The 11,469-nt window shown below is 33.7% G+C and overlaps 1 protein-coding gene across 2 annotated transcripts; it reads left to right on the top strand.

Annotated features, from left to right (window-relative positions):
- The first annotated feature begins 1,573 nt into the window (after positions 1-1,573).
- LOC101245570 (histidine kinase 5) lies at positions 1,574-10,204 on the top strand. Of its 2 annotated transcripts, none has more exons than XM_010326882.3 (13): positions 1,574-2,027; positions 2,736-3,652; positions 4,485-4,541; positions 4,662-4,889; positions 5,056-5,149; positions 5,246-5,452; positions 5,861-5,991; positions 6,366-6,415; positions 6,768-7,129; positions 7,450-7,553; positions 8,001-8,801; positions 9,369-9,542; positions 9,805-10,204. In XM_010326882.3, the coding sequence occupies exons 2-13, from the start codon at positions 2,927-2,929 to the stop codon at positions 9,925-9,927; spliced, it is 3,057 nt and encodes a 1,018-aa protein (XP_010325184.1). In that variant the 5' UTR covers positions 1,574-2,027; positions 2,736-2,926; the 3' UTR covers positions 9,928-10,204. The 2 variants fall into 2 exon arrangements, with proteins under 2 accessions (XP_010325184.1, XP_010325185.1); XM_010326883.4 differs by having other exon boundaries at positions 1,876-2,113.
- The last annotated feature ends 1,265 nt before the right edge of the window (positions 10,205-11,469 follow it).

An 11,469-nucleotide genomic window follows, 5' to 3' on the forward strand; every position in this document is an offset into this window, starting at 1 on the left:
GTGAAATAAGTTGAACTGGTCATAAAATTCAAAGAAATTGTTGGATCTTTTGTAAAATATAAATAATATAGATCAATGATATATGGAGAGTAAAACGTGAAGAACATCTTATTCAAATGTTTTCAAGTGTATCACAATGATGAATAAGCATTAATAACTCTATCTATAGATTGAAAAATTAGTCACTATATATATAATATCGAAATTAATTAATACAATGTACACATATAGGTGTGATATTAAAAACGTTATCGGGAGTGATTCACAAGGTGAGACTAGGAAAGTGTTTGCTCAAGGCATCTAAAATTTTGAGGCTTAAAATTTTTTTAATAGTAGTTTTAATTTTCACTTAAACAATATTGAATGTTATAAAAAACTATAAAATTTAAATTAGTTAAGGAAAGAAAGTAGAATTATCAAAAGTATTTTAAAACTTTGAATTAAACAACTCAAATCTTTAGGTTAGTTAGTAATTTGTTTTACAAAAACATCTATGTTAATGTATTGCAAACAAATGGCCAGCTCGCTTATTAACTATAATTATTTCTTTCTCTTATAAATAATAATGCTTAAATGACTTTTAAGAATATTACCTAAAAACAAATAGAATCTAAGAATAAAAAGAGTTTATATATTATTTTGTATATATATTTAATATCTTTTATTGTAATTTAATTTTAAACTATTAATTTTACTAATTAATTTGAACATGGCGAAATAATCAATTCTTTAATGAATTGGACAACATAAAATGGTGGTTTGATTTTTAACAATGATGATGAAGAAGATGATGTAGTGACTGATGAAATATATTCAAAAGAAAATAATGTGAACAAGAAAAAAAAACCAAAGCAAAAATTCAACTTGAAATATAAAAAAGATTCAGATATTTTTGCTTCTTTAACCTATATTTTATTTTACAACAATTGCATATATACGATGTAATTATACCATCAATTGTTTAGTGTCATAGGAGCGAAGGAAGTTTAATTTTGGCATGGACTTTGTAATTATTCATTTAAGTATAGTAATAATGAAACACAATGTTAAATTGGATACAATTCAAAATAAGTAAAATCGAAGTAAATAATAAAGTTTATTTTAAATTAATAAAAGAGGAAAATAAAATTCTAGTCCAATTTTCATTTGTTTAAAACAAACTAATTCAAAGTTATTTCGTTTTTATCATAATCGTTTTTATTATCGACTTGAAAAAGATGAATTAAAAAAATTAATATTATTATAATTTATAATGTTCTTTTTTCTTTTTGCTTTTTTCATTTTATAAAATGAAATTTGATTTATTTAGATGAATTGTGGTTACACCCAAAGTTGAAGATGTTTGGTTGTAAATTGATTCTAATCATTGGACAACTCATATTAGTATAAACAAGTCAAACAACAGATAGAAGAGAAACAGAACTGACTCAAAAAATATAGATATACAGAGCGTGAAATACACTCGCGTAAAAAGCGCGTGACCTCGTAAAAGGCGGGGAGCAACTCGTCGTCTCCGATTTTTTTTTTTTTTTTAAAAAACAAACAAAAAACAGTGATCCCTTTCTGTCTAATTGACACCAAAAAATAGTAACAAAAAATACTACTACTACAACTATATTATACTCTCTCACTACCAGCTAAATCATTTCTTCATAAACAATTACAAAAATAAGAGAGAGAAACCAACTTTTTTTTAGTGAGAGAAAACAGAGTTCTTGAAGTTTTTTCGTACTATGAATGTAACCAGAAAAATTTAAAAAGGGGGCGGGGTTATCACTGTATAAAAAATTGAAATAAAAATTAAACATAATACGAAGACTTACAAAATGCACATGGCTTCTTGAGTTTGGTCTCCACATATTTTTTGTTTTTCACAAATTAGTATTATTTTTTTCTTTTGCTTTCACATGGTCTCCTTTTACATTCTTCATAATGGTCCAAAGGTTTTGGGTATTATTTTTATTTTTGACTGAGCACTTTCAAGAGATTCTTTCAGATCTACAGTGAAAAAGGAGAAAGAACAATGGGTGGGTGTTCTCTAAATTTTCATAACCAACTTTTTCTTCTACTTCTGGTTTTGATTTAATGGAAGAATTGTTGAAAATAAACAAAGGTAGACTCTGCTTTAATGCAGTTTGGTTGACTTTGGTATATGTGTCTACGTGAAATTTGATCTCAATCTCAATTGGCCACATTTCCGTTGATATACACAATTTCATTTTGCGTTGCTTATTGGATGATGAATGAGTTGATGAATATTTTTCAAGTTTTAGTCTTGTGAATTATTAATCTCAAATATATGTCCCACCTCAATTATGTTGTTGAATTGTATTCTTTATGTTCTTGTTGGAAGTTGCACTAAAGGATGAAATTCTTTTTTATTCTCTCTTTCCACCTTATTTCATTGCTCTAGTTGAATGCATAGCTTTTAAGTTGTTGGTAGTTTTTTCTGAACAGTTGAAATCATAAGCTTTTAATTGCAGAAGAATTTTTTACATCAAATTATTTTTGGCCTCTGTTGTAATAATAAAAGAATGAGAAATGAGCTGTGATGATTGATGAAGCAAAAAGGATGATGATTAAAGAATTTCATATCCCCATATTTGGATCTTAATAAAAAAAGTGGCCTTTGCTTACTAAATGTTTGTTGAAATCTCTCTGAGAGATTCAGCTTTGTGTATATTTATTCAATAAGGATCAATATACTCATCTCTTTTTGATCATTTTGTTTGCAGATGTTGTTGAGAAGTTGAGCTAAAGGATCTCGAATGGTTACGTGTGCCTAGAAACAGTTTTTCGTTCTTGTTATTGGTGTTGAGGATCTTATTGAAAATTCGATTCAGTTAAGCTCAGATGCGAGAATTGTTGCTTAAGAGCTAAGTATAGTTTGACTTTCTGGTTGTATGTAAGATAGAATAAGTTGAATATGGTTTGCGAGATGGAAAGTGATCAAACAGAGGACATGGAGATGGAAGTTGAAGTACTTTCGTCGATGTGGCCTGAAGATATGAATGAAAATGGAAAACAATTCAATATAGATTGGCCAGGAGAAGACCAAGATATGTTGGAGGAGGTTAATATCAATGAGGATTCCACCATAGTTGATTTCAAGCGCCTTGTGGAGCTTACTAATTATAGCGAAAAAGGGTCATCTCAGTTGGCTTACTTGGTGAAAAACTGGGAATATAAACAGGAAAATGCTGTAAGGCTACTTAGAGAAGAGCTTGACAATCTTAGCAAGCAACAACAAGAATCAGAGCTCAAGAAATTGGAGATATTGGAGAAGTATCAATTCGAGGAAGAACGATATGGAGGTGATAAACGTCCAATATCTATATTGGATGAAGACTTGAAGAGATACATATTCCAGGAGGCTCCTAGAAAAAGGAATGATGTGAAAATTCAAGATAAACTAGAAATAGATGCTGAGTATGACAGTATAAAATACTGGAAGCAGAGAGCTACACATTTGGAGAAGTTGTTGGAAACGAGTGGTCAACGGGAGCAAATACTAACTGAGAAATTGCAGGAAAGCATAGAAAATCTTGAAAGACAGTCCTCTCCTGTGGAAGAATTATCTCAGGTTCTGAAAAGAGCAGATAATTTCTTACATTTTGTCCTCCAGAATGCACCAGTTGTCATTGGCCACCAGGTCAGTTGTCACTTGGAATAATTTGATGACTATTCACTTACCTAAATTGGAAATGCTCCCAATTTCTTCTTCTAGTTCTGTAGATGTTACCTTATTGGGTCCTCATATTTTACAAAATTCCAACCGATTTTTTCTTCTTAACTTTTTGTTTCATCAAGTACTTGGGCTATAGTCAACTAATTAATTTGATTAAGTGGTATAAAGCCATTGTGCAAACACTTTCTCTACACTACTAACACTACCGTCTGTTGCTTGGGACATATGAAGCTCGTGGATCTTGTTAATTGAAACGACGAATCTCCGATCAATCAAAATAGGAAGAAAGGTGGTAATAGTTGATGCTTGTATGGTGGTCCTCTTTTGATGACCTTTTAGCCAGATAAGGGAGTAATGAAAAATATTCTTGTCAAACATCTTGTAGTGTTTGTTTGCATCAGTTGCAAGCGTGAGAAAGTCCTGGCTTCCGGCATAGTCCAATTGATGTCAGTAGAAAATTCAAGCTACTCGGTGTTACTGTCGAAAAGCAGTCGAACTTTCATTCCTCAATTATTGTAAGAGACAAAAATTTGATCGGATATCTCCACATACCTCAATGATCTGATAAGTTTTTTTGCTCGAATATATAGAAGCGATTAAGATGATGACATTTACATTCTACTTATTCCCTCAACCCTCTTCCTTGATACATCGCCCTCATTTGTAAACAGATGTTGGATCATTTCCAAATCATTTTTAACCTCTATGTAGTTCTCCTCAACTATTTCAAAGGCATACTATTTGTTGACATAATATGTTTTGAAGAAACTAAGTGTTCTGATACTCTTTTGTGCAGGACAATGAGTTACGCTATCGTTTTATCTACAATCATTTCCCAAGTTTGCGTGAAGAGGTATATCAACCTTAATATGCTTTACTCCTACCTTTCTATAATCCATCAGTTTACTTTGAAGAAATTTCTTCGACATTTGAAATCTGGTACACTTTTTCCTCAATCATACTTATCTTTCAGGACATCATTGGCAAAACAGATGTAGAGATTTTTACTGGTGCTGGTGTAAAGGAATCTCAAGACTTCAAAAGAGAGGTTTTGGAACGGGGAATACCGGCAAAGAGGGAAATTACGTTTGACACAGGATTATTTGGGTCAAAGACTTTTTTAATATATGTTGAACCTGTGTTCAGTAAGGCAGGAGAGACCCTTGGTGTAAATTATATGGGAATGGAGATAACTGATCAGGTGAGTTAGATTCTTTACCATTAGCTCTAGATTCTTCACCGATTACTCTTGTTGGTACTTAGCAGTAATTTTTCCAAGGAAGTTTGAGTTCTGATGTTCCAAATATATACCATGTTATACTCTTTCTTCATGGAAGCTTAATAGCCATGTCATGGTTAAAATGCAGGTAAGGAAAAGAGAAAAAATGGCAAAACTGCGCGAAGAGATAGCTGTACAGAAGGCCAAGGAGACTGAACTTAACAAAACTATTCACATAACAGGTTCCTTTTTAACATATTATAGGCTTTATGCACATATGTGAAGTCAGCTTCTAGAAGAATAAACATCACTAAGGTTATATACTTCATTTGTTGCAGAGGAAACAATGCGAGCGAAACAGATGCTTGCAACCATGTCTCATGAGATTAGATCTCCTTTATCAGGAGTTGTCAGCATGACCGAGATTCTTTCTACTACAAAACTGGACAAGGAACAGCGTCAGCTTGTGAATGTAATGTTGTCTTCAGGAGATTTGGTTCTTCAACTGATAAATGACATCCTTGATCTGTCCAAAGTCGAATCAGGTTTAATTTCATTCTCTTCTCTTTTGCATTGCAGTATCATTAAAAATATTTGATGTGATCTCCTAGATGTTTGTATTTAAATGTTCCTATGAATCGTGTAGATCTAGTTTTAACTCTCTCCATTGTAGGAATAAATTCCATGAGTTTTTCATTTGCACGCTCGGGCTGGGATAGTTGAAGGACAGAGTTCAATAGTAGAATAGCTTGAGAATATTGTTCAACCCCAAAGTGACCTTTCTATGTTATGTTTTCGTTTCTATATGTAGATTTCCTTTTGGATTAACCAAGTTCTTACTCTCTGGAATTTTCTGTAAACAATGTTTAGTGATTTTGTTTCTTGTCTTAGCAGTAATTAACTACATTAAATTGATTGTCCTGAAAAAAGGTTATTGTCTAATTCTTGTTCAGGAGTAATGAAGTTGGAAGCCACAAAATTCCGACCAAGGGAGGTTGTTAAGCATGTCTTGCAAACTGCAGCAGCATCACTACAGAAAATATTAACATTGGAAGGCCACATTGCTGAAGATGTTCCCATTGAGGTAAGATTTCTCATGAATTATAGGATCATGATAACAAAAACCGGCGGGCATCTGTATTCTTTTTGCCCATACCAAGACCAACCTTACTGTCATTCACTAATGAGCATCCAATTGAAGAGGAAACATTTTAGTACTCTCTATTATTCCTTCAAGTGCGCAAGTGAGATGATTGCTATGGAAGAGGTTGCAAAATTGCGAAAATTTTGTACTTGATTCTCGACCTCGACTTTTTGCAGTAATGATTCAGAAATTTGACACACTAAAATGTCTTAACTGCTTCTTTTCCTCCCCCCCCCCCCCCCCCCCCACCCTACTCATTATCTCTGTAGTTTATCTTTTATGAGCTTCCTACTGAAGAGTTTTCCTTAAATCAGGTTGTCGGGGATGTATTAAGAATTCGCCAGATTCTCACAAACTTGATCAGGTATGAAAATCATTTGGTGGATGAAGGCCTCTAAGGTGCTATCTTTCATGTTAATAACGCTTGTTAGTCAAAACATCTACGGCATATTCTGATTTATTCGTAAGTCTTGCTCTTATTTTCCGCAAACAAGAGATGTCTCCACAATGGAAATGAAGTGAAATATGTACATAACTTCTGTTGCTTGAGCATGCCAAATTTTGGCTTCCTGTTATTTCATAGTACTGCACCAGAGTTATTTTTTTCCCCTTGTGTCATAAAAGCACTTAAACTTTTTCGAACTTTTCTCTGAAAATTCCCCATAATAACTGTATCGAAGATATAGGAAACCTGAGTAGTTTCTTACGTTATGCAGCAATGCTATAAAATTTACTCATGAAGGGAAGGTTGGGATAAAGCTGTATGTGGTTTCCGGGCCATGTCCTGATGTGAAACAAGGATCCCATAAGAGGATGGCTTCTGATCATTCAAAGGTTTTAGCAAAGATATGTAAGGAAGATAAGTGTACATCACCATCTAACAATGCCCTTGATCGTAAAGGCTCTGGTGGATGCAAAGATGCCGATGGTGCAAATGAGAGATTGTTGCAGAAGGGGGAGGGTAACTATTCAGAACAAAATGGAGCTTCTATAGAAGATGAAGTGGATGATCCTAATCAACAGGAAACAACTGTGTGGATACGTTGTGATGTTTATGACACGGGGATTGGAATACCAGGTACGTACTTCTTACAGCCTTCCCATGACCTGGTTGCTGATCCATAAACTTCATGGATACCTTTGACCTTATTTTGTATAAAGTTTATGTTTAATGCACTGACAGTGTAAAGTTTTTTCAAAATATTATGTTAAGAGTAACTTTCCACAATGAGGCCTGATATGATAACCTGGAAAACAGTGAAATAGTTTGCTATAACTGGTTAAGTTGTACTGATGGTGTAAAAATTTACGCCGTCAGTTAATATAACATAAAACTCTGTTAATATATTTAGCTCTTTTTTCTTACTGTTGCTAAGCCAGTTTTACCTTGATTAACAGAAAATGCTATACCGACTCTATTCAAGAAATATATGCAAGTCGGAGCAGATACTGCTCGGAAGTATGGTGGGACAGGACTAGGATTGGCAATTTGTAAACAGCTGGTAATTTTTAGAACTTTCTAAATTCAATTTAGTTTCAACTTTGTCTTTGAACAGAAGTTCAAAGATTTGATTATGTTCCATTGAGAAAATTTTGGAGAAATGTGAAGGATGCTGTTCTACTAGGATCGTCTTGGCAAGCCTTCCATCATTTGAGGTTACTGCATCCTATTTATGATTGGATCTTGTCAAGACAATCCAAACATATGCAGTCTTCAAATGTAGGACGACCTAGTAGGACGACCCAATCCTTTCAAATGTAGGATGACGAACCCAGGGGTCGGCTCATATTCTTTTGACAGTTCATTAAACTTTTAGAGTTCTCAAAAAGGATGAATGCATAGTAATTGAAGCGTGTTCTCGATAACAAATTTCACTTATGCTAATGACTTTGCAGAACTATATATGATATTAGTACTTACCGTGACCCCTCGTATTCTTATTGAACAGGCTGAGCTTATGGGAGGTCATATGACTGTATCCAGCAAAGAGCACCATGGATCTACCTTTACATTTATTCTACCTTACAAAGTTTCACCTGTATGCGATAGCTCGGATGATAATGAAGAACTCACCGAAATGGATAATCATGATACTTCTTCTGAAGGAAATGATGATGATATAAATTCTGGTTTTTTCCAATTCCAACCGCGCACTTTAGGTTCTCTGTTTTCTTCTCATAGTTCTGGAAGAGCCCCAAAACTTTCACCAAACGGTTTTGGGTATAACACTTTGAATAAGACTAATGGATTTCAAGTGAACTCCCATTCTTTCCCTTTGGATAGCAATACATCAAAAGAGACAGGTTCAGTGGAAGATGCATGTTCAGTAGCTGATGCTGTTGAGACATGTTCTGATCCTGAATCTACCTTCAAACACACCCGAAATTCTGGCAATCCAAGTACGTCTGGTAGAGAACAAAAGATTAACGGTGTTTTAGATCATACCCCATGTTTATCTTCCCCTAATTCAGAAACTACAAATAGTGATCAGGGTGAAATTACAGAAAAAATAGAAAAAAGTCAGATACAGGAACAACCTGATAAAAGTTCCGAGTGTTCTTCTAGCAAGGATGCACAAATTTCAAAAACCTCTTTGAAACCCAAAATCCTCCTTGTAGAAGACAACAAAATACTTGTGATGGTAACGCGTTCGATGATGAAGCAGTTGGGTCATGACATAGATATAGTGAATAATGGAGTAGAAGCTTTGCGCGCTGTTCAACGCTACAGATATGACCTCATTCTAATGGTATGTTAACTGAACATTTGGTTTTCTTTTTCTAGATATTTTATATGTTGCATGGTGGCTCATAACTCACTTAATGTCCTATGCATGCATGTTTATTGTTCATTTCAATATCATTTGCTGCAGTGGCGGATCCAGAATTTATACGTTGTGGGTTCTGATATGTATAGTAACTCTTGTTTTCCATACATATACACAGAGTTTGACCCCAAAATGTTAGGTTCTACTGAACTCACGAACGCTAGCTGGATCCACCACTGATCTGTTGTACAGTTAATTAATGAGAATCCTTGAACATTTAAATAACAGAAGGTTAAGACTAGGAACTTTCCTCATCTTTTGGTCCATAAGTAGAGGTTAGATATTAATCAATTTAGTATCCAGATAATAAACGTAGCACGAGGGGACAATGCACTTTCTGGTCCTGTTTTCGCAGCAGATGACATATACCAATAACTTGGCGGAATATTTACTTGATCTCAATCTCTACACAGGCTTACATTTGGTATCAAATATTGGTCAGGGAGGAATTCATGCTAACTTGTGCTGGTCATTATTTTATTTATGCAGGATGTATGCATGCCAGTCATGGATGGACTTCAAACTACAAGATTGATACGATCATATGAAGAATCTGGTAACTGGGATGCAGCAAAAGATGCTGGCATTGATGTAGAGGTTTCTCCTTCAAATACCTCACAAAGAAGTGATGAATCCTCTACGAAGAGGATTCCTATAATTGCAGTAAGAACATACACTCTAAATGCCTTAATTGCCTGTACTTTACGACCTCTATAGTTCCATATTATCTCTTTCTTGCTCCGTTTCTCTCTCTGTTGTCTGTGCCTTTACAATATCATCTTTACAATTCAGAAAAATGTCTATAAATTGTGATCAAGTTAGCTTCATTTGCAAAGCAGGCTATTGAAGTCTAGCCTCATGCAACCTTTCTTTCCATCAATTTTCTGCTGCAGCTAACAGATGAAACTCGTTTACTTTATCGCAGATGACAGCCAATGCAATATCGGAAAGTGCAGAAGAGTGTTATGCAAATGGTATGGATTCTTTTGTATCAAAGCCAGTAACACTTCAAAAATTAAAAGAGAGTCTACAACAGTATCTACCATGATTGTAAATGAATGCATCTGTACAGGAATAGAAAAACAAAACAAAAAACCAAAAAAAAATGTGTTTAGGAAATTTTGTACTTAAGTTGCTGTGCTTCTAGTTGTCTTGTTCAGAATGATGTACATTAATAGTCTACCTTCTGTTCCTCTACTAGTCCTCATAGCAGCAGCAAATCACATATTTGGAACTCATGTATCTGGACTTGCCAAAATGGAAAAGTATTTTTTTATATGAATTCCATTGAAGAGGGAATAAGTCATGAGAATCATTATTTATCACTTGTGTGACATATTTTCAATCAACTCACTCTGTTTACTATCCCGACTTGTTTGAGATTGAAGCGTTGTTGTTTTTCTCACTCCAGTCCATTCCCAAAAAACTAAAATAATGAGCACCTTTGTATTAGTACTAATCGTAATTACAATCTCTAATCTTACAAGTAACATCTCATAAAAGAAGCCAACTCCCACGACCTAGTCTAGACAGGTAAAAGAGCTTCTAAATAGAGTAAAATAAGAAAAGACACAACTTTCGAGAGGAGCAAAAATTGATGATCCTTGTAAGAGACTTCAAGTCAATATGCATCAAACTACACGCTAGAAGGAGAGTATTATCAATACACCATAAGTACTAGTTAACATTATCAGTCGATCAAGGTTAGGTCACATAAGTCAATCTGCAACACACTACACTCCAAAAGTATATATTAAGAGTATTACCAATACAAGACACACGTACTAGTAAGCATTATCGGTCGATCAGGGTTGATCATATAACATAATATAGAAATTAAAAGTTCAATATAAAAATTTTATACAACAAGTTCATATCTAGGGGTGTGCAAAAACTGAACCGACTGATAAGCCGAACCGAAAAAAATATTTTTGGGTTATTGCGTTATTGGATTTCTAATGGGTTTATAAAAAAAATTATTGAGTTATTTGTTCGGTATCGATTTTCACTATTTGGTTATTGGGTAAACCGATAACCTAATAAGACGGTAATAATTTATTATTTTGCCCTTCCTTATTATTAAAAATAATTTAATATATAATTAGACACTATAATTATATCAAATCATTAGTACTCTACCAACTTCACACTACGCCACTTTATCAGGTTTTACTGTTTACTCAAAACTTAAAGATTAAAGTAAGGGGTTCACAATTGTAGCAATTTGATTTTAGTTTTAGTTTTAGTTTTAGTCTTGTTGGACTATTTGATTTTAGTTTTAGTTTGTAATTGTAGGTTGTAGCATTTGCAAGTTCGTAAAGGTCCGTAATTTAATTGACACAAAAAATGTCATACTATGTTTTGATGGTAAATGTTATTATAGCTTTCTTACTATATTTTCTCTTATTGATGCAATTTTTCTTGTTTCACTATAAAATCGAAAATCAATAAAGAATATCTTATTGATTTGTTATTGAGTTAGCATATTTAAAAATCAAAAACCAATAAACCAAATCGATAATACATAAAATCGAATCGAACCGACCGATGCACAATCCTATTCATATATCAACTGAAGTTGAGTTAGACT

Source organism: Solanum lycopersicum, chromosome 8 (assembly GCF_036512215.1).
Source record: "Solanum lycopersicum chromosome 8, SLM_r2.1".
Taxonomy (NCBI): Eukaryota; Viridiplantae; Streptophyta; class Magnoliopsida; order Solanales; family Solanaceae; genus Solanum; species Solanum lycopersicum.